General features: G+C 39.4%; 1 protein-coding gene across 5 annotated transcripts in view; it reads right to left on the bottom strand.

Moving 5' to 3' along the window:
* Positions 1-716: 716 nt before the first annotated feature.
* Positions 717-23,714, bottom strand: part of PLXNB3 (plexin B3) — a 64,170-nt gene continuing 41,172 nt past the window's right edge. For all 5 annotated transcript variants that reach the window (XM_026676222.2, XM_087956839.1, XM_087956836.1 and 2 more), the window contains 16 exons: positions 23,403-23,564; positions 21,364-21,512; positions 21,168-21,268; positions 19,185-19,402; positions 18,285-18,463; positions 17,203-17,269; positions 14,932-15,250; positions 14,650-14,753; positions 13,579-13,666; positions 12,812-12,981; positions 12,025-12,185; positions 11,738-11,885; positions 4,762-4,826; positions 3,409-3,484; positions 2,049-2,123; positions 717-1,530 (listed from right to left, as the gene is read on the bottom strand). In XM_026676222.2, the coding sequence (XP_026532007.2) occupies positions 1,426-1,530; positions 2,049-2,123; positions 3,409-3,484; positions 4,762-4,826; positions 11,738-11,885; positions 12,025-12,185; positions 12,812-12,981; positions 13,579-13,666; positions 14,650-14,753; positions 14,932-15,250; positions 17,203-17,269; positions 18,285-18,463; positions 19,185-19,402; positions 21,168-21,268; positions 21,364-21,512; positions 23,403-23,564 (2,187 nt within the window). In that variant the 3' untranslated portion in view covers positions 717-1,425. The remainder of the gene's footprint in view (positions 1,531-2,048; positions 2,124-3,408; positions 3,485-4,761; positions 4,827-11,737; positions 11,886-12,024; positions 12,186-12,811; positions 12,982-13,578; positions 13,667-14,649; positions 14,754-14,931; positions 15,251-17,202; positions 17,270-18,284; positions 18,464-19,184; positions 19,403-21,167; positions 21,269-21,363; positions 21,513-23,402; positions 23,565-23,714) is intronic.

The following is a 23,714-nucleotide window of genomic DNA, read 5'->3' on the forward strand; positions in this document are numbered from 1 at the left end:
CTAGGTTTGCTCAACTATTATTACCTGTTTGCCCTCCCTGACCAAAGCTTTTGCCTTCCATCTTAGTCACTGTCATTAATCACCATTGTAGAATGATAAAGTTTGAAGGGGCCCTTTAGGTTTTTGAGCTCAACCCTCTACTCTATCCTTTAGTTTTTCAGTTTAATGATGATCCAACCTCTGCTTAACATTTCCAATGAAAGGAAAACTACAACTTCCCCTTGAATTAGATTCACTGCTGCCTGCCTGTCTTGACCCATCTTTTAAGGAGAAGAATCAGATGAATTCTGGCAAATAAAAACAAGAGATTAAAGTTATAAATCTAACTGACACATTAAAGATAAATGTATTTCCAGATCTAGACAAAGCCTTCTTCCGGATTCTTAAAGGATGTCATTTATGGAACTGATGACGATCAGTTTTTATTTATTTCCAAGAATTGGAAAACAATATAATTGCAATTTTAAAAAGTAATACAAAAGTTATAGAAAAGTGTAGACTATCCTTTACATCTAAATAAAAGTGCTAGAAAGAATATTAGTAAAAATAAACATATTCTTAAACTTATTATTATTCCCTGTGTTATTTCATAATTTTTTCCTTTCTGCCATATTAATGATTATGGATTATAACAACTTTGCATTCAATCTTGGAACTGCAGATTGTGAGCCCCATCTTAGAATCTGTAAATAAATCAGACAACAGTATTTTTCTGAAAAGTTTTTTTTTAATTCTTCAAAGTGTCATTAAAATAAATACAATCCCAGAGCAGGAGACTCCCATATATACATAAAATTGGGAAGGAGAGGGCAATAGATAGGAAGAGTTAAAATAAAGACCAATTAGAATATAGTGTTTATACAAATATTTTTTTTAAAAAAAATGCAATATTAGTGCATTATAAACCAGGAAATGAGGTCTGAAGGGATAAAATTCCCCCAATCCCCAATCCCAGATCTGTAATGGTCAGCACAGAATTGCCCATTAGTGCGCGCTGCTTAAAAGGGGGACACTGTAATTTGACACCCTTCTTGTAGGGTGTCCAAAATAAATACACCATTTTTATTTACAAAGCCAGTGTTCCATACAGGGATTATTACTCCCTTTGCAGTTAGTTTTTTTTTTTTAATAAAAGACAGAATGAGCACCAAGTGCAAAAGAGCCTTATAGCATCCATGCAATTAAGGCACTGGGGGTGGAAGGAGGGAAGCAGTGGTGTTGGCCATTTTAAATTATTTAAGATGCCTCTGAGGGAGATTGTGCAATGCTGCCTGGCACCTGAAAATGTTGCTGATCAATGGATAGTGGAGAATTTTCAGGATAGGTCGATTTGCCCCTCTTCAGCAACATGGGAAGGTTTACTTCTGAGTTAAATATGCTTAGGTTTGCAGTGTTGGATCTGGGTGGACAACTGATTTAGAAATGTTACAAGTCAGTCACTTTGTTCTCTACAAGAGCTGCAATCTGTTGCAGTCGATATGCTAGCTGCATCTTTTGGCCCAATGGATCTTCTTCTAATGCACTGATTATCTGCAGAAAACACATACCGACAAAATCCAGTTAAATTGCTGCACAGCCTGTTCAGAAAACTTTTGCTACCTTTTCTGCATTCAACCTATCTCCACCATCACCAACAGTAACTACAGGTAGTCTTCAACTTACGACCACAATTGAGCCCAACATTTCTGTTGCTAAGTGAGACAATTGTCAAGTGAATTTTGCCCAATTTTAAGAATTTTCTTGCCACAGTTGTTAAGTGAATCACTCAGTTGTTAAATTAGTAACAGGGTTGTTAAGTGAATCTGGTTTTTCCATTGAATTTGCTTGTCAAAAGGCTACAAACGGTGATCACATGACCCCAGGACACTGCACCTGTCATAAATATGCACCAGTTGCCCAGGATCCTAAATCATGTGACAATCGTCGTATGTGAGAAAATTGGTCATGTCACTTTTTTCAGTAACATTGTAACTTTGAATGGTCACTAAGTGAACTACAGTAAGTCGAGGACTCCCCATGATTAAGTTCCAATAAATGTGTTACTATACCTGGTCATAGTATTTGTTAATATAGTTGTAAAGTTCTTGCAGAGCCACTAAGCAATTGAGATCAGAGGAATATTTCTGCCAAGACAAGATAAAAAATAGTAGTTTTGTCAATCAATTTTTCATATTAGTGCGGGCAAATCACCATTATTTTATGCATGTATTTATATACATACAATTGTCCAAATATTTGACTACCCTTGCCATCTGCATCTATAATAATTCTACAAAATTATAATTTCTGTCCGTTTAGCAGATCAGGAAAGTGAACACAAATCACAGCATTCTCAATTCAAGGTCCATCACAAGAAATTCTTTTTTGTCTTGAGCTGGTAGCCTGTTTCCATTTTGTGGAACCCTATTCAGAACTACAGGGATGTGATGGCTCAGCAGCTAAGACGCTGAGCTTGTCAATCAGTTCAGCAGTTCAAATCCCTAGCACTGCGTAACGGAGTGAGCTCCCATTACTTGTCCCAGCTTCTGCCAACCTAGCAGTTCGAAAGTATGTAAAAAGGCAAGTAGAAAAATAGGCACCACTTTGGTGGGAAGGTAACAGCATTCCGTGCACCTTCGGCGTTTAGTCATGCTGGCCACATGACCACGGAGACTTCTTCGGAGAGCGCTGGCTCTTCGGCTTTATAATGGAGATGAACAGAGCCGGAAACAACTAGCATGTATGTGCGAGGTGAACCTTTACCTTATTCAGAACCAACGCAATCTCCTTTCAAATAAAACCCATCCCAAATGACGCCTAATCTGTTGTACTTTTAGTCAACTCGTATGCTATCATTTAATATGGCACAGGGTAGGATTCCAAGCAGTCTCTACTGTCAAACTAAAGAAGCAGCTGTGTTTTTAAAATAAATCTTTGTTGGGCTGAACAAAATATAAGATGTGTGTATGCAGAGGCACCCAATGTAACCAAAGTAATCCCTGTAATATACAAGCTAGACCTTCTTCACTTGTGAGTTAAGAGGGGTTTGTTATGTTTCAAAGAACTAATGTAAGATTACTGAAAAAACAACCATGAAGCATGCTTCAAATCTGCAGAAGTATTATAGAAATTATCCGTGTTTTGATTAATTCATGCAAGTGGGACTTATTTGTAGTATGAAACAAATGTTAGCTTTAGGCTTGCTGACGTGAGTGTTCACCAATACAGGAAAAAGTTGGTCTATATGTTCCCAGCCTACAATAAACTGGGCTTGTATAATTACTAGATATTTGGGATCAGTTGTTTAGGTTGTTTAATCTTCTTGATTAATTTTCCATCTCTAGTTTGTGAAGCTGACAAGATTTTTTAAAAATATACTACGTTGGTTCTCAATAATGAACAAGGGGATGTTGGCCATTTACTTCTTACCCCTGAAAGTTCAGTGAGGGCTGAGTTCATCTCTTGGTAGCTGGCAGGAACAGTCTGTTGAATATCTGCATAATACCTGATTAGGTTTGGGAGGGAAGGCAAACATTAGTAAATAGGCAAAAGAATACATAGGGAAAATCAGCTCTTGGGATAAATGCTTCAGATCATTTATTCTCTCTAAATCACTGTTTTTCAAATTTTGCAACTTTAAGATGAATGGACTTCAACTCTCAGAATTCCCCAGCCAGTATGGCGATTCAGAATTCTTGGAGTTGAAGTCCATTCATCTTGAAGTTGCCAAATTAAAAAAACAACAACAACACTACTCTAAATGGGGTTGAACTACCTTTCCTAATATGTCAAATCTTGCTAGCTAGATTTGTCAGGTAGTTCAGTAACACAAGGAAAGTCACAAGTTTCCCATCATTGTTAGCAGATACCCAGACTCAATGTCAGTGGCTAGACATGTTAAGATATTTTTCCCCCACTGAGCAGGATCTTTGAATTAAAAAGCTTTTGCAAAACATAAGTAAAACAGTTCAAAAGCCATTAATTAAATTGACCTGGTACATTCCACATGCCAGTTTCCATTTGCACAAGGAATGCTTGAGTAAAAAGGGCTCAGGGCTCAATTATACCCAGGAATTATAGTTTCTTCTGTGGGAATCCTTCTTCTACCACAGATTGACCATCTGTCTTATATATAGTTGGGTTTCCTCTGTTACCATATCGACTTCTCTCTTCTTAAAGACTGGCAACATTTGTTGAAAACTAGCAATATTGATAAACAAATGATAGACGCCAGCTGTTAAATTTCCCTTTTTATTTCATAAGGGAGGCTGAAAGGATTTTCATTCCTTGCGGTGTGTATGCAAGGTTCTACACAAGAGAGGAGATGTATTGCCAATTCATAATTCATTTAGAATGGACGGAGTTAAAAGTTGTACGTATATTTTTTACCAAAGTACAGAAAAACTGTAGAAGTCAGCTTCCTTTCAATGTTTTAATTAAATACCTGGCCGTTATTAAATGTCCTGGTTATAAAGATAATGTTTGAAACTGAAATGTTAATGCAAAGTCTGAAATCTCTAAAGCCAAAAGAGCAGGCTATATCAGATTTCCTATTGTTGGAAATGTTGGGGAGGAGGAAATACTGTCCAATTTATTGTAGAATATATAATAACAGTAGAGTATTACGCAAAAGGAGGGAAGCCATACAAATTTGCAGAGAAGCTACAAAATAATCTTTCCTTATTTGTTTTTACTCACTATCTGTGCACAGCTCCCTATCATCACATCTTGTTTTCTTGAAGGCTTTTTTTTAATGGTATTTTACATTTTGCTCACACTTACTTCTCCACCATTTGTTTGTAGTGTGGGATTTCCCTGGCATAGAGTAATTTGTTGACTGGTGAGTCCTGAAGTAAGAGAGAAAAGCAAGAAAAAACAGGAACTGATTAAAAAAAAGAGTAAAAAGATATCCAAGCTTCACATATTATGTTTCTTTTTCTAATTACAATAGTCTTTCCAAAGTTTCAAATCTATAGTCACTGAGAATTAACAGTATATAAATTGTCATCTAATGTACCCGAAAAGCTTGAAATTGGGAAAACTAAAGTACTGGATACTGGATAATTGGGGGAAAAACAGCTCCAGAACTTGGAATAGTTTGCTAGGAGGAAGAAAAAGAGTTATTTTACTCACACTCTCATTTTTTATATGAATGGGTTATTTATTTATTTTTTCTGGATGATGGAAGACTGTATTTCTGGTCTCGACTAAGTAGCCCAGCGGCAGAGTTATCTTCATCAGTGATACAAATGTACAGTATATCTTTCATCTCATTAAAACCCTTCCAAATTATAGACAGGCAATTTACAAAAGACAAGCCCCAGTGGAGGGTTAAATATGTCACACTCATCCAGTAAGCTCTCCCCATATTTAGAATATGGCTAAGGGCATTCCCACAAGAGAAATGAAAAAGAACACCTGTTATTCTGAAAGATAAGTAAACAATCTGGAGTCAGCCAACGAATGGGGGGGAAAGTGTAAAATCCTAAGTACTTCTGACTATGTCATCCAATTGACCTCTTGAACTTAATGGACTTCACTTCCAGAAGGTATGGGGGCAATCACTGGCTTATGATAGCTTTTCAAAAGAGCAATTTGGAAAGAATTATAGCTTTGTCAGGGATACTTAGCTGCAAATAATAAAAGCCAAGAGGCAGTAGTGTAATGCCAAATGTCATGTTCAGGGACAAAAAATCCTCACCCCTTGCTTTTTTGGAGCTTTCCAACAGTGCTGGCCGGGCTGCCATTAAGAATACAGCACTGGAACAAATGGTCTAATCCAGGGAAGAAGGGTATAAATAGCCTGCTGGGCTACTGGCACATTTAAGAGCATGTGATGGATGCACTCACAAAATGGCTGCAGCAGGGAGATATAGCTATTTGCAAAATGGCTACCATGACAAGTCAAAATAGAACATAAACAAGTACGGTAAAACCTTGGTAACTTTAAGATGGGTGGACTTCAATTCCTAGAATTCCCTAGCCAGCTTGCACTTGCATTTTATAAGTAAGTAATGTATGAACAGTACTTAAGTAATGTATGTATGTACATATGTATGTTACTGATGCTTTGTTTTGCAGTTTGGCAGCTAATTAATTAATTAATTAATTAAGGGAACCTTTAAAAAGTTAAGGGATAAGGCTACCAAATCAGGACAGCAAAAATCTAGGTGACACTAGATACCATTACCAACAAAGGAAACTTTTAATTATTTTACTGTCCTCTGTTGCAGTTTCCAGTGGAAGTATCTGGGTATGTGTCGGTACCTGCAGTCGTCACCCTGCATACCCTTGCAGGGAAAGTATGTTAAAATTTCTACACAGAGGGAGTAGAACTGATGAATGCCTACGTAATTTCAAATGTTCAGCCTGTTTCACGTTCAAATTATTTTGGTTTTGAGCAGTCTAAAATCTTATGTCAGACTGACTTGATTGACATTTTGTAACTTGGCTTTTAAGGAATCCCATTTGAAGAATTTTCTCTTTTATCAGATTTTTTTTTTGAGTGCTTATAGTCCTAACAGTTATTTTCCTAGGATGACCAGAGCAGGACAGTTCTGAAAGGAAATGTAGCAGAATATCAGATGCGCCAGACAAGCTTTTGAGAAAGAGACTAGATCAGTAATTCAAATGAAATGAAAATGCCTATATCTAAAAAAAGACAGCATCTTCAAAGGGATAAAAAAAGGCTGAGAGAACTAACATATTATTTAGTTACCCAAGAGGAAGCAACAGCAAGGGTTGGTCTGGTCTGACCAGTTCTACAAGATATTATAGGAGACTGTGGGAAAGCAACTTTTGCAGCAAAAATGAGAAGTAAAAAGCTGTTTGGCAGATCTCATCTCCTTTCTAGAGCTTTAGGCTTTCTAGGCAAATCAGAAAGCATTTTATAAATAATATTCCTCAGACATCTGATTATTACTTGTATTGGACTAAGCAATGATTAAGAAGGTAAAGTTTTTTTTAATGAAAAAGGCTTTTTTAAAAAAAACAAACAAACTACAATACTTGATAGTCTGCAAAGTATTAGACCAGGGAATTATAAAAATATAAGCTTTCTAAAAATTCTAAACAAAGACTGAAAAACTTAGAATGTAGGTCTGTTTTCAGAGAACAAATAATTATATTATTATTATTATTAAAAGTATATGTCTCTAAGCATGAACAATTTTTTTTAGCCTGGTACAATATAACCAGAGGAAAAATGAAAAATATTGTTTATAGGTAGTCTTTGATTTATAACCATTCATTTCGTACAGTTTGAAGTTGCAACATCACTGAAAAAAGTGAGCTATGACCATTTTTTCATGCTTATTATTCTTGTACCATATCATGGTCATGTGATCAAAATTTGGATGCTTGGCAACTGGCTCATATTTATCACAGTTGCAGTGTCTCAGGGTTACCTTTTGCAACTTTCTGACAAGCAAAGTCAATGGGGAAGCTAGAGTCACTTACCAAACCATGTTGCTAACTTGGAATAGAGACCAAGATAAAGTATAGAGACCAAAATCCTTTAGTCCTGATATAGAGAACAAAGACTGATATGCCCCCTAAGTACTCTGGCAATCTCAAATGTTATTATAAATAAAACCAAAAAGATTTGTAAGTCCCACATAAGTATGGCCCCTGTTTTTCAAAGGCAGAAATGCATGGCTCTATCTCACTCAGCCACTGAAAAGGTAACTTCTGCCCACCCTTTTATACTTCATATCAAAGTGAGTGTTTTCTATCCTCCTGCTATATTTTATTTCATTGTAGGCAAAGACAATCTAACTGGCAATGGTGCACCATGGGAAGAATGCTTGGTATCCTCTCCATTAACAGACTGCTGCCTTTCACAGCTATTTTTTCTACACTGATGAAATAGTGAAAAAGTGGGGCTGCTCTTTAAAAAAAAAATCTAACTGATCAAGTTCTGCCATTTTCTCTATCTAGCCAAATGCCAGACAAAATTGAGAACCAGTTTGCTCAAATTATTAAGGCGCCAGGCTAGAAACCAGGAGACTGGCAGTGCTAGTGCAGCCTTACCAATGAAAAATAGCTCGGTGACTTTGGGCCAGTCATTCTCTTTAGCCCAACTCACCTCACAGGATTGTTGTAAAGAAAATAGGAGGAGAAATGTGTGTTGGGTAAGTTTGGCACTAAGTAAAACAAAAAAAGTAAAACTGTGATTTTTTTAAAAAAATTGAACTAAAAATAGGAAAGGAGCAAGGAAATCAATCTACTAATTCAACCAGCTTCATTTTTATCTGATTTTTGAGTGGGAGTTCAACATAACAGTATATAGTCTACACTACAGTATGTTATGCCAACTGATTATCTCCCAAGTATATACTGTAATATTAATGTAATGTAATTTGTATTCTTTTGAAAGTAGAATTGTTTGATTCACCATTTTAGATACCATGTCACAGAGGGAGAAAATTACATTATAAATTTACATATCTGCAAGGGAAAGTTTTTAGATGTGGGAAAGAATATGTTTTGCAATCTAGAACATTAAGCCATGTGATGTAACTCAACTAGAAATTCCTGAAAGGGAAATGGACTTGTGAGTTTGATGGGAGTAAAGCCATTCCCACAGCGTCAGCAATAGGATTGTTGAAATCAGCATTTCTGCAGGTGGGTTTGAAGCTGACCAAATCCTATGCATGACATCTTGAAACCTGAAAAAAACTGATGTGAAAGTAGAAATGGATTCGGGCTCATGCATTAGGCCTCTTGTATTATAAAATTCCAAAGAATTATTTAAAAATGTGACAAGTTGTCATATTAATGTTTGAAATTAATTAGCCAAGTACCATCTTAACTGGTCTTTATTAACAACTTCAACTTCTTCCAAGAACACTCTAATAATTTCTCAGTTTCTATTTATCTTATCTATTTCTTTTTACTCTTTTTATTTCCCTTAATAAATGATTTATTTTGTAGTTGTCATTTGCTCATACTGCTTATCTGAAATAAAGCATGTGAATTTCTGCTTGCTGCCATTGCAAGATAACAATTACCCTTTATTTATTCCAGGAGTCATTGATTGGTTCCCTTTGCCATCCATTATACCATAAATAGCCTTCTCCAAATGCATAATTTCAGTGTCTATATTAGTTTATTCTTTCTCACAATATCCAGTTTTCACAGCTCATTACTTTTAGAATTGTCACTATCAATCATACACTTGCTAACCTAAGTTTGTCACTGCTTCATCCCTGAATCAAGGAAACCATCAGGGATCACTTTGAAGTTCTGAACCTCACTGCTAAAGAACCTGAGGAATTATAGAATAAACTTAAAGAAATTGTTAAGGGTGGATGTAAAAAGACTGCCAAAAATACAGAGAGGGAAGAAAGCAAACTGGATATCAGACCAAATTTTGAAAATTGCAAGAAGGGAAGAAAGCCCAAAGCAACAAAGACAAAAATATCATAGGGATCATCTTTGTGATTACTTAGGAGTCAAAAATGACTTGATGGCACATAATCATCCATAGGATTTTTTTAAAAACTTTTCCAGCATAATGCCAATTTTAACTTATTCTTAAAACCAGGAATGCAAGGCTATCTATCATTTTCTTTTCTTTACCACTAGCTACAAATAGTACCATCTACGTATCATAAACCACTAAATGTTTTGCCTTCCAGTTGTAATTCCAGCTGTGTTCTCTTCTATTCCTACTATTGGGTTAATATGTATTCTTGCATGTCTCTCAGTCCCATCACTATTCTGAACCATTTTGTTTCCCAAAACTCAGTTTTAACAGGATCTCTTTGTTCACTTGTAATGGTTCCTCAGAAGGCCTTGCTATAATCAGAGAGGCAGAGAGTCAACCTGCTTCATGTATTTTTTTCACTCTTTTCATTAGCCATCTTGCCTTTTCTAAAACCTGCTTGTTCATTGGGCATTACTTCCCCTGCATATAGCTCTAATATTCTTTTTAAGAAAAACATTGCATACGAAATTATGCCAGGGTCTGATAATCTGGGCATTCTCTTGGATCTACCTTCATAAGTATAGGCATATTTATTTATTTCCTAAATTTACATGCCACTCATCTCATTCTGCAAAGCAACTCTTGGCAACTTAGAAATTAAAATAATAAATGTAAAATATTAAATATATTGAGTACAAAGATAAGAAACAGAAGATAAAATTGGTACAGTGGTGGCATGCTCCTTGTTAATTTACCAGCCATCTCCAGCATACTAATAGTGTCCCTATTAGTACCCCACACCAACTGGGAGAGCCAGTATATTATAGTAATTCAATATTCAGTATTGGCAGAAATCACCAAAGCTAGGTTTCTCTCCTCCAGGTAGAGATACATCCAGTTCATCAGCCAAAGATGATAGTTCTCCCGGCCACAGATGTTATGTTGCTATCCAATGTCAAATGTGTAATTTAAGAGGACCATGTATCCTTAAGGGAGGGCATACTCTATTGAGGACAGGCATGTTTCCCAAATCCCAAAACCCAGCCTCCAGAATCAATATCAACACTATCTTATTTGCATTTAGGTTTAGCTTGTTCTGTCATACAGAATGCTTTACAACCTGAAGCAATTAAAAACTCTGTAGCCATCTAATCCTAAGCCTGCAGAAAAGTAAAGCTTTAAATGGATATTATTTGTATCTTGATGTCCATTAGCATCAAACCTGTGAATTATCCTGGCAGCTTTATATCAAATACTGTGGAAGATGAGAGAACCTTGCAAAACTGCCAAAGATGTGAGTAGAAATATCCAGGACTATTTTCTTGCAGTCTTTGAAAAGATTGGAATGGAATTACTGCAAAAAAAGACCACAAACCCCCAAGTACCCTCCCAAGATTCTTAAAAGCCACGAAGCGATCCAGCAAAATCAACAAATATAATCTGCTTTCTCTAAGATATAGCAACACTATCTTCTTCACCAGTTGGACTAAATATGGAATCCTGAATAACAGCTGATAGTTGTTAAAACTGATCCAGTCAAAAGATAAGAGTACTGACTTCACCATAGCCTCCTCTAAGAAAGTATTAATGAACGGAATGATCATTGACAAAATGGAGTCTTTTAGGGGCCTAAATTAATTATGTGGAGGAGGGTTACAACAAACAAGTAATAGTTAACTTGTTGCCTCAAGAGACAAATGCTGAAACTGACTCAGATAAATGTTATCACATGATATGTAAAAATGACATGACCAGCATGAAATCGAGAACATTTTGTCTAGAAAGAACTTTTCAAACTGGCTTCTAGCATAAATTAATAAAACTGTAAGCATAAATAAAGAAATAACTATAAATGAAAGTGTAAGCAAAAATAAAACTTGAGCACTAGCTGAAGCCACCAATAGCTGCAGCCACTTGAAAAAATACCCAACAACTCAATGTCTCTTCAACTGCTGCTTGTAGAAATGATGAGACTAATGTTCCCACTAGTTTCCAATAGTTAAATACCTGGAAGAAATTATTTAGATAAAAGGTTGGACTGTCAAATATATGACGCCCTCTTAGCATTCCCAAAGTAAGTTCCCTTTATTGTACCTGTTTACAGTTAGAATCCCCCCTTTTGGCTATGCAAATTGAGGCAATGGAATTATAGCTCAATCTTTATGGAAGATACTAGATTGGGCAAGACTTCATTTATTATTCTGTTTCACATGGAACAAAACAGTAGTATGTAACCCTGATTTACCTAAATGAAGCACGCCAACATCACATGCACTCAAATTCAGATCTCGCTCCCTGTTTACTCCATGCGCACATATGCAGACTTACCCTGCCAACTTTGTGTTCAGCGGTTGTGCATGCATCAATAAATGTCTGAGCAATGACAGTGAGATTTGCGTCCACATTATCAGAGACACGCACATCGAAAATGAATTGAGGGTTCTTGAGTGTATTCACCCAGAAGCGCAGCAGCAGACTGAGATAGGTGGAAGAAAAAATACGTTAAAGTTGAGAGATCCATGACATCTTCCAGCTGCTAATCTTCAGCCTTTGAAGCCTCTATTTTCCTGCAATCTTGAGCAAATCTGCCATTGATCAGCCCATGCAAATCTCACCTGTTGGTTTTCCAAATATGCAAAGTCTCAGGTTCAGTGACCCCATGCTTTGTTGCCAATTCATCCAATTGGTCAAATAGATACTTGACAGCAATTGGTACTGGGCGGTTTACGCTCAGCACTGCCTGGAACACATCGTCTACAAACTTCTGTAGGGTTCCCTATGGATGGTCAAGAGGAGGAAAAGAAAGGCCTTAAGAGACATGCTCCTGCTTTTTTTCCAATTAATGAGAAATGCAAAATACCATCAAAATACTAGTATTTAAAACTTGCGTGTATTACAACTTCATCACTGCATTCCTGACACTTGGAAACCTCTAGGAAGCCCTAGCCGATTTAATAGATGTTCTACTCTTTTCAGTTTTTTAATCAAGAGCTGATCCATAAGGAGAGATCCTGTCTATGTAATTGCTGTTTGGCGAATAATTTTGTTTAAAGCTTTGCAGCCATCTTAAGAAACATTTGTCGGAGTTAAGCCAACTTGTCAGAATTTAATTTTAAATTGTTCTCATGATTGTTTTCCTGTACCTTATCATAGTCAGGTTCTAGCTTAGCTGTTTGCGTGGTCTCTTCATTTACCCTAAGAGTACATCCAGAATGCTCGTGATTACAATGCAGAGCTAAATAGCGCAAACGCTTCCTTTCAGGGGAACTGGTTTCTCTTTCCCCCTTGACAAACTCTTGGGAATCCTAATTGTGAGGCCACTGGTCTAAGGCTCTGTGCATTTGAGGACTGAATTGGATGCCTGGGAGGAGGCATTTTAAAAGCACCATGCTTGTTTCTTACTTTCATGGAAAGCAGGCGAGTGAGATAGATCTCAGGAATAGCCTTTGCCCGCTCTCGTAGGCTGCTGCGCCGACCCTGCTGCTGCTTTGTGGCTTCTGGTTCTTCTGTGGGCTTTACCAGGTGCCAGAGGCGTAGCCCCCCTTCCTCTCCATCCTCTAGCATTGGGGTGTCTGAAAAGGAAGCAGTAAGATTCATCTGGCTATAAGATAGGCCAATCTCTCCATTACCACATTTCCCTGACAGCCATCTTGCCTTCGGGATGTAAGAATTATTCATAACCCATTCTAGGGTAATAACAGCAGCTGCAGTCAAAAGTGTGAAGGAAAGAAGGAGGCTTATAGGAAGGAGGCTCGGGAAACCTTTGGGGTGGCCATTGTAGCCCAAACCAAGGTGGTCAGAGGCATAGATCACAGAGGAAATCTATGTAATCACTGTTGATAATGTTATTTATCTGAGTGGTGAAACGTCTGGGAATCTCAAAACATTACAAATAAGAGGAATGATTTATGCTTTCTGGTGCCCTCCTAATGTGCTGAATTACAACTCATTATTCTTGAGACAGTACAGTCACTGGTGTTAAGCAGTGCTGAACGGTAGAGAAGATATCATGTTACATAAGGCAGTAATGGTTCAAAACCAAATGTTTTTGCCTTTGTTCAATTGTGGCCCAGAATTGGCTGGATCCATTTAACCCCAAAGAACCCACATTATGGCTTACAAACAATGCATGAACCCAGCCATGCCTTTGCTTTGAGAGACACACTCACTTTCTCCAAAGAAGAAGTTTTGACCCGTGCCTTGGGAAATGTCATTGTGAAGGCGGGGGATGAGACTGACTGTGGCCCCATCAGGAACCTGCGGAAAGAGGAACAGAGAACCGCAAACAATCAAAAATGGCAAAGCATAGCAGAGTGGCTCTGTCAGCTAGTATAGAGAGAGCTAATGCTCTCTAATGTAGCTACTGTGTTTCTCCAAAAACAAGGCTGGGTCTTATTTTCTTTTGACCCCTGAAAAAATGGCTAGGCCTTCTTTTTGGAGGGTTCTAATTATTGACTCATCTCGTGGCAGTGGCAGTGGCATCGACAGCCCCACCCAGCAGGAGCATGCTGCTAGCCCACTTCTGTGGCCACTAACAGATCTGTTATTGCCTGCAGATGCCTTCTGGCAGGCATCTGAAGGTGAAACAGAGGTCGGGACAATCCATGCGAGTGGTGGCAAGTGGCCGCAGAAGACGGCGAGGCAGACGTCGGGTTGTACAATGCCTGGTAAGTAGGGCAGCTTCACCCCTCCATCCCCATCCTAGCTTATTTTTTACCTGTGTGCCTTGCCCCACCCACTACACCCCAGGGTGGGCGGGGTCTTAATTAGGGCTAATTTTGTGGGTGGGGCTTAATTTGATTGCATGTGCTCAAAAACATGATAGGGCTTCTTTTCAAGGTGGGTCGTCTTTTTGGAGAAACACGGTAGCTGTAGATAGAATAGATGTTATCTTCCAAGAGCTGCATTTTCTGTTTTTTGGTGCCTAGGGTTGCAGAAAACTAATGAAGAGGGGAGCAACATTTTTCTGATTAGGGGAGGATTTCCAGTTTAGAAGTAGCAAACACTATACCCCTGCAGGATTAAGCCACACAGAAACTTAAAAGATACCCATTTTCCTTGTCAGGGAATGGGTAAAAGTAGAGACGTGGATTTTTTGCATTTTTGCTGCTGGAGTTTGGTGGCATATGCTTAAGATTGGAAACATAAGATTGGGGAATGCACATGGCCAGCAAATTGTCCCTCCCTAGTCTCCCCCCACTCATTTTTTTCTTCACTGTCATCTCATTTGCTGGCTGTACCTTGTAATGTTGCAACGTGTTGAGCCTCTTCCACTGGTTCTGCATGACTGAAGTCAGGTCCTCATCTGAAAGGGTCAGATGGCCAGCAACCCCTGAGCGCCATTCTGAGGGTAGGCAGGAGGGAGATGAGTAACAGGTAAGAGACTCACACTTTCATGTTCTCCTCTTTCCCTCAAACCTCCACAACACAATCTATGAAGCCACAGTCTAGTACACAACACTATGCAAATAAATTAGCCAACCTCATCTACCTGGGATGACTAAAGGAAGGAGGTATCTTACCTAAGTCAAGAGAATGCACAGAGGGCCGCTGGGAGAAAGGCACACCCTTGAACACCTGGTCCAAGATTTTTTCCTTCACTTGGGTGATAGTATCTGTGTCGAGGACACGGGCTGGGATACGCTGAGTTTCGGTCCCACCACCAGGCCCTCCTCGCACCAAGACTGTCAGAGTGAGAGGCCGATATTCCACATCCTCTCGGAGCAGCCGGCTGTCATTTAGCGTCCGCTTGGCCTTGCCTGTGATAGCATCCACCGGGCCTTTATCCACCTGGTACTTAATGGCACGGAAAAGCATGTACAAGGGCTCCCCAGCTACCTCCTGCAGCAGGAAAGATAGAATGGATGAATCTCATTCTCTACAGCTGAAACAATCCCTGCTCTGCTGCGGTATACCTAGCACTATATTTCCTCAGGAGTTCCAGATATAGGTAGTCGACTTACAATGGTTCATTCGAAGTTACAACGGCACTGAAAAAGTGACTTATGATTGTTTTTCACGCTTACAACCATTGCAGCATCCCCCATGGTCAAGTGATCAAAATTCAGGTGCTTGACAACTGACTCATATTTATGACTGTTGCAGTGTCCCGGGATCATGTGATCACATTTTGTGACCTTCTGACAAGCAAAGTCAATGGGGAAGCCAGATTCACTTGAGAACCGTGTTACTAACTTACCAACTGCAGTGATTCACTTAACAATTGTGGCAAGAAAGATTGTAAATTGGGGCAAAATTCACTTAACAAGTGTCTCACTTAGCATCAGAAATTTGGGGCTCAGTTGTAATCGTAAGTCAAGAACTACCTACACTGACTTTCAAAAATCTTCCTTTTTAAAAAAACCAGACCATTTTCAGGCATTCTGATCAAGCACAAAACACAAGCAGTGATATTATCTTTTAAACAAAAATAGGCATCCATCAATGAGAGCATGTATTGTGAGTAATAGCCAGAAAAAGGGATGTACAAGATTTTCATTAGCTCAGGGAAAACTTAGATGCTTTGCATAATTCCAACTCAAAGTAGAATACACTTGTTAATCAACCAATCAATCAACCAATTAATCAATTTTTGCTGTGACCACAGTTGTAATGACATGACTTAGCATAGAAAAGGAATAAAATTGGTAATAATGAAAGAAGAAAAGATGTACAAAAGAAATAAGGTGGAACCAACCCTACAGTTAAGAGTTTGTAATTTAAAACATGGCAAATGTAATAACTTGATTGATACAGTATCTGAATATGCTGTGCAAATAAGCAAAATAAGCAAATAGCTTGCAAATTCACCTAAGTTGCATGGCTTATCAGAATCAGAGAACTTTCTTTACAAGTGTAAAATTGGAGATGGTTTATATTTAAAAGTTTTTACTTACTGTACTAAAGTGAAAGGCTGACTATTGCATAAAATAAACGGATTGTGTGGAAAAGAAAGACAATTTATGTACAAACAAAAACACATTCACAGCAATTAAGGCAATCTCTTTTGGCTTCTTTGCCCTACTGTTGGTGAATACTTTTTTGGCAATTCAGAAAGATGGATGGATGGGAGCACTGAGGAGGAAAACTACGGAATGACAGGAGGGAAAACAACAAAAAGGCTATAGTAAAATTTGCAAACAGATGAGGTTCAATATTAAAAGGCGCAGCAGAAAAAAACCATACCAAAGATTGGTTGCCAAGATGTAGGCCTCTACCATGAACTGAAGTGATGCAGTCACCCACATGAAGGATTTTGGAAAGTAGAGTAAGAATGAAATAGCAGGGAAATAATCCACACAGAATTTCTCCATGGGAGGACAAATGAAAACCAGTGTGGGATGGTCAAATTATTAAAACCCAGATCCAAACTCTCCAGGCAACACAAAAGATATAGATAGATTATTTGCTGATTGTTTTTGGTACAATCTATTCTCATGTGCCTCTGCTCACTGGGGGGAAAGTTGTGAGGATCAGCGGGATAGCAGGAAAAGCAGAAGTTTCTTTTAGAATTGGCAGACTACAAAGCCAGAAATAAACCAAGTTACACCTAACAGGATGTTATCTGATTGCCCAGAAACAGGAACAGAAAGTCTGGTAAGATGTTTCACAGATTTTTCAATAGATTTCAGTACCAGACATAAAGAGTTCAAAGCGGGTAAGCAAACAGAATAGCAACATATTAGCCAAAGAATTCACAAAGTTGTAAAGCTAGGCCCATTTCCCTGGCCCTGCTCCCCATCAAACCAATTTAAAACTAGATTTTACAATTCAGCATGGTGCCCAGTGCTTACCCTAAGGTAGGAGTAGAGACAGATGGACATCCAATTGGTCAGTAGTTTCTCCACCATGGTCTCTGTCCTATGAAATAATTGCATGGTTTAATAATGTGACAAATAAATCTTGACTTGTAATAGCAATTGGGCCATCACTAAGTAACACAATCTTAAAATGTGATGTTGCATGGCCATGATGCTTAGCGAGGGCAATTCCTGCAGTCATGGTTGCCAATGTTAAATGATGACCTGACCATGACTTCCCAATTTTTTGCCACTTTCCTTGATTTTGCTTTGGGAAGCCAGCAGAGAACATCAGAAATTACTGATCACATGACTGTGGGGACGTCATGGCTATGGCTGGAACTACAAGGACCTGTCATAAGTATCATTTCTTCAGCATCATCACAACTTTGAACTCTCACTAAACAAATGGCCCTAACCTGAAGACTACCTATATTTCATGATATACTGGAACCACTTCCAACTCCAAGAGAAGAGGGATTGCCTATATGCTGCCCAAGAACTGCCTTAACTCAAAATATAAACCGTTCACACTCCCTGAGGCTTTTGTCTAGGGCAATAGAATCAATGCAGGGCTTAACTGAATTCAAGAAAATTCTTTTTGAGACCAAAGTATCTGAAGCAGATTATGGACTATATTATCTAGTATGAAGGAAATTTTAAAACAAATTTCAGGGCAATATTTTTGTATATCACCACAGTGCTTGAACAACTGTCAAAAAGAAAAATAATGTTCATAGCAAGTAAATAGGCAGAGCAATCCTCAGAAGATATTTTCATTCACTGTGCCATATTTCTTTTCAATCAATGGTATTCCAGTTTAAGATTTAATTTCTTCATTAATTCACCCCAATTGTTTGGAGTAGGTACTTGTAAATTTTTGCTGTAGCTGCTAGCCATGAGGAATCAATGCTAGCTATGAAAATAGAAGGCTTGCTCGAGAGAGCACAAAGCTACCCACATCAAGAGAGCACAGAGCTACCCATTCTGCAGAAGCAGATAATCAAAAAAGATTTTTTTGGAAGAAAGGTACCTTTCCCCACTCCGCATCTATGCGTGATTGCTCCAGGACCTACCTGCGAAGCATGAGCTTAGGATTGCGGGCAACACAGTGGGCAGCCAGATCACTCAGCAGGGTCTGCATGATGTCCGTCAAGTATTCCAGCCGCCCATGGAGAGCCAAAGAGAGAAGCGATGCTGTATGACATCGGTCTCGTTGAGAGAAGGTAGGTTGGGCCTCCAACGTCCGGATTAACTGCGAATAGCAGGGAGAGAAGAGTATCAGCTCTGTTGCTATGGCCCAGAAGATACCCCTTCTGCTCCAAGGACAGAGATTTTCTGAGGGTCAAGGAGGCAAATGATGAGGTTCCATCCTTCCTGTATGTGCTTTCCGGCACTGCCTTCATGCACAAAAGGGGCAAAAGAACTCGTGCTGCAATTGTGCAACGCTACTTTCATCATTGGGATGAAAGCATCAGTCTGGAAATATTGTTCAAAGCTGAAGTTTAAACCATCAGCCATTGATGCAGCAGAGGAGAATACTTGTAAACATTCCCTGCAGATGAATCTAGGACACGGGTGTCAAACCCGCGGCATCCCGTTGCCGTCACATGATGTATTGCAACATTTTTTCACTTTGCAGAGCTGGGGCGGGCATGGCTTACATGTGACGCATCTGGGCTCCCAGTTTGACAGCCTTGATCTAGGAGATACCAAATGACCACCTAGACTAGAGTCCCTTCCTATCAGTGTGCAGCTTTGCCTTGTTCTCTCCTATGTCAATATTGAATGGTACAGTAGAGGTGTTCCTATAGGAGCTTTGCTTCCTGCAATTCGTCCTTGTTCCCACATTGGGAGACTTCCCACTTAACAGTTGATTTCCAAAAACCATCCCACTCCCACCAGTGGCGGAGAATCTGTTCTGTCCTTCCGCTGCTTTCCAGCATCTACCTCCCCATTTCCCCCAGTTTGCTTACCGTCAGCAGGAAGACTTTGCTGTTCAACAGATTGGAGAATTGTCCCAGGCCCTGCTCCACTGTGGCTCGACGGCCCTCGGGCAGGTCCAGCACCCGTCTCAGAGGGACATCCCCCTGAGCCGGGAAGAAGACACGCTGAGCGTAGGTGTTGTAGTCCAGGAAAGGGATTCCAGAGCCTTCCAGCTCCCCACTCAAGTCAGTCATTTCAGTCATGAGATCTGAAGCGAGGAAAGGAGTCGTGATCAGAAGTTGGGACAGAAGGGAAGGAGGATAAAGGGTTAAAGAAGAACAAAAAGGAACATACAGCACCCGGTCATTCACAATAATAAATGCTTCCCCACTTCTAAAATGCCTTTCATTTTTCTCCTTCCGAAAAAAACTAATTATAATTGCTAGCACAAGATATATGTACTCAGTTGACACACAGTTTAAATGAAAGATGGATTTATTGTAAATATAAAGCAAAAAATTTACCAAAACACACACACACTTTTTACTTTACCTGTGCTTTTCCGGCTTTTGACAACAGCCTAACCCCGCAAAATTAAGCAGGAATTGTAAAGCTGCTGTTTGTAATCATAGAGACAAGGATCATTCATAATAATCAGGACAATTTTTAGGGCACTGCTTTGTGCAATGCTTGTTTCTCAAAAGCTCTGCTTGGTCTCCTTTCTTCACAGCAAGGGCACTGTACGTGCTCAAACAAGGATACAGAAATGAAGAATCCAATTGTTTCCCCTCTCCCTCTTCCACCCACTCCCACCCTCCAAAAATCTTGTTCTTCCAAACTCTGTGGAATTCTCAGCACTAGGGCAAATAAAGTCTCTTGGGTGCAACATCTAAGGATTTGTAATTCGGCAGGAAAACAAGGCCATTACATTGCTAATCAATTCATGATCATCTCCGGGAGTTATCTATTTATGAATTTATTGAATTTTTATGCTGCCGATTTCTCTCACAAGGTGATCCATAGAAGTGTTTGGTCTTTGCTTGGAAGCCAGGAAGATTCTTTGGATCCAGGGTGGAGGTGCTTGCTTACCTGCAGGGACCTCTTTAAAATAAGCCACATCTTTTCTGGGCTGTCACACCTGGAGCGCTTGCAGCTCAAGCAAGCACTGTCACCTTTTCTGCTTCAGATGAGACTCCTGAACCCTTTTAGTTATCCTGTCACAGTAATTTCTGTATGAACTCTCTCACTTGCTTTAACATATGTACGCTATTTCCCTACTCCGTATGGAATCCTCTATATTCATAAACGAAGGCTTTCCCTAAGTATCTAATCTGGACAGGTCAACTGGTAAGAGCACCACATTTCAAAGAAGTCTGGACTGTAGCCTGTTAGAGATTGCAGGAAGTCCTTACTTTAACATATTGGGACTGGAAACCCTATCATTAAATGATGTGGTTGTAAGTAAAAAAAAAAAAAAAAAACACCATGTGATCATGCTGCTTATCAATGTCAGCTTTGGCAACTCCAGTTGTTGTCATTAAACAAGGATCGTGTGGTTCATTAAGTGACAACCTCATGTGACCGCAGCCTGTGTCTTCCTGCTGTCTTCCGCATAGACTTTGCTTGTCATGGAAGTTTCCAAATTGCGATCACATGCCCACAAGGATGCGGCAAGAGCCATCAGTATAAGGGCAAGTTGTAAGTACCTCCCGTTCAGTGCTTCAAACAGTTGCTGAACAAGCGGTTGATACATGAGGACCGCAGATAAGATTTTAGATCTATAGACAGCTCTTTTATCATCTCATTCCTCCTTTCTTTCCCTCATTCAAAATCCTTCCTCTTTCCTCCAGATTAATTAATCCGACCCTCCCTGATCAGGTATTCTTGAATGCTTGTTATGCTACATATACATCATCTCCAGTTCACACAACCACCTGCTCTTTCGGCTGCAAATGATGGGAGCAGTAGTCTAGTGATTCAACCCAGGGGGCATGTCCAGTTGGGGAAAAGCTAACACCATTCCCATTTCATACCAGTGAATTCCTTGCGGCACTGGTCTCCGACGCTGATCTCCATGTTCTCAAGCTGCACTAGGACTTTCTTATAATCACGCAAGGCTTGCTTACTCTTTCGTCTGTCAAGAGACCAAGAAAAAGAGATTACTAAGTTTCACGGGAAGGAAACAACATTGCTTCCCAGCCTCCCAGTGATTTTGAAGGTGTGATATACCTGTACATTAAAATGAGAAGCAGGACTATAACCACCAGCACTGCTGCCCCTACACCCAGCCCAATTTGGGCTTGTGGGGGAAAACTAGATGGCGGTTCTGTATCATAGCGGACACGACCAAGATCCAGGCGCAGGTTTCCCATCTGTACCTGCAAGAAGACAGCATACAAGATTCATTTGACACATAGTTGTCTGTTGCAATAAAGCGTTGTGCTATTATAAGGACTAAATAATCTGTCAAAGCAGAAATCCCTTACAAGAGCTAATACAAGGAGACCAGGAATAAGTCTGGTCTCAAAAGGTCTGAGCTCCGGTCCTAAACCTGATCTGGGAGCTTCACCTCCTATGTTTCCCAAGCAACAGGGATGCTAGGAACTGAGGTCCATGCCCCTAGCAGATTGGGGAAGACTTTCCTAATGGTGCCCATCTTAAGATCGTTAAGGAAGGCTGATGAACTGAATTTCTTCGATGAACCACACAGGAAAGTTTACATTTATGTATAGATTTTTTTAAAAAAAACAATCAATGTATACTTAATTGCATGCTATTGCTAACAACTACTCATAGTAAGAATGAGTAAAAATTAGTGAATTTCCAGTATTGGTCCAATTAGGATCTGGGGATTCAGTGTACCAATAAAGTAGCAAAAAGGGGACTTGGTCATGTCTGAAGATCTGTTTGCACAAGGCAAGATTTTGTACATGGGGCTTCCATCGAAGAGAATACAGAAGCTTCACCTTGGTGCAAAATGCAGTGGTATGAGCAGCTATGTGTATCCCTAAAACGGCAGATTACATTTCTGTTCTACAAGCTGCACTGGTTATCTTTTGCTCCTGAATCCAACTCAAAGTACTGGTGATATCATTTAAAGCTCTTCATGACACGGGTGCTGATTATTTGAGGGACAGCTTCCCCCTGGTTATATTTGCCTGGTTATATTTACCTCAGAAGAGGTATATTGTGGGCCCCATGTGTTAAGGAGTTATATCTGGCGGGTTCCATGGGCCTTTTCTGCCTTGGCCTCTGCCCTGTGGAACATCATTTCCCTTGAAGTGAGACTGGCCCATCCCTGGTAACTTCCAGAAATCCCTCAAAATGTGACTGTGTCAACAGGTTTGGGGGTTTCAAGGAAATGTGGAATTCATGGAATGGTTACATTGCCTGTAACTACACTGAAACTGCTTTCTCCTAGTCTTTTAATGGTATTGATTTTTTTTAAAGTTGTGAAATGTTTTTAATGTTGTTCTTTTTATGGCTTGTTTTTTTATTGTACACCACTCAGTCAAGTCTGTGTGAAGGGCAGCTACTTTTTGATGGAAGAATAAAACAATAACATAAAAATGTGCAGGTTATGCACTGATCCTGTATGGTATGTAAGAATATGAGTTATACAATCAATTCCTGTACTGGGAGTTTCCTAGTTCTAATCCCAAATATCAATCAAAACCCTTTGGGAAAGATGAAAATTTCAAACCCACATATATTAATTTGTTAGTTATTTTAATATTTATACTTGCACTAAGGATGCATAGAAAGTTGAATAACCGATGTTTATCTCCAAAGATAGAACTACATTACATGGTTCAACCACTTGCAAAAGCCACTCTTTCCGCATAATTCTCTGCTCTGCCACTAAAGGACCAGGAAGGAAGCTATTAAAAGAGCCATAAAACCAAAATAATTTTATTGTGCAAACCTTTCTTCTGCTTTATGGGTGGAGTGGGAAACTGAATTGAATCTAAGCGACTATGCAATCAGAATAATATCATTATGCAAATCATTATTCAAAGGGTGTGATCATGCTATACACTCAAAGGAATTCCTGTTGCTAACAAGGAAGAGTTGTATCTGACAACATCTGGGATTATATAGATTTTTTTTTCAAAAGTCTTTCAGGAAGGAAGAGCTTTTCCTACATATGGAAACATCAGCAAAGGTCTAAGTTAGAGGCCAGAAACAACGTGTGTGGTGGGTGAGTGGGGAATGGCTGTGATGTCCCTACAATATTTTCAAACCCATCCAGTTACTTTTGAACTCACTATAAACTCAGGCAACACAGAAGAAGTATTAAACGGCTGTGGTGGTTGCAGAGGGGGCTCACAGTACAAATGGGTAAGCGTAAGAGTCTTCACGGTGCAAACACTGTTGCCTATGAAGGCCCTCACTTCGTTCTTGCTGATTCCGAGGTTCAAACCTTCTCCCTAAAGAGGGGCACAAAAAAAAAAGTCACAGGTGCAATCGACATTCAAGAATTGCAATTACTTCATTATGGCCCCCTTTCCACCAAGTTGGAGGCCATGCTGTGTCTAAGCCTTATCTACTCTCCCTCCCTCCCATCTCTCTCTCTCTCT

This window comes from Notechis scutatus, chromosome 2, assembly GCF_049901735.1.
Source record: "Notechis scutatus isolate UNSWTSFEM ecotype Mainland chromosome 2, rNotScu1.2, whole genome shotgun sequence".
NCBI classification, from domain to species: domain Eukaryota; kingdom Metazoa; phylum Chordata; class Lepidosauria; order Squamata; family Elapidae; genus Notechis; species Notechis scutatus.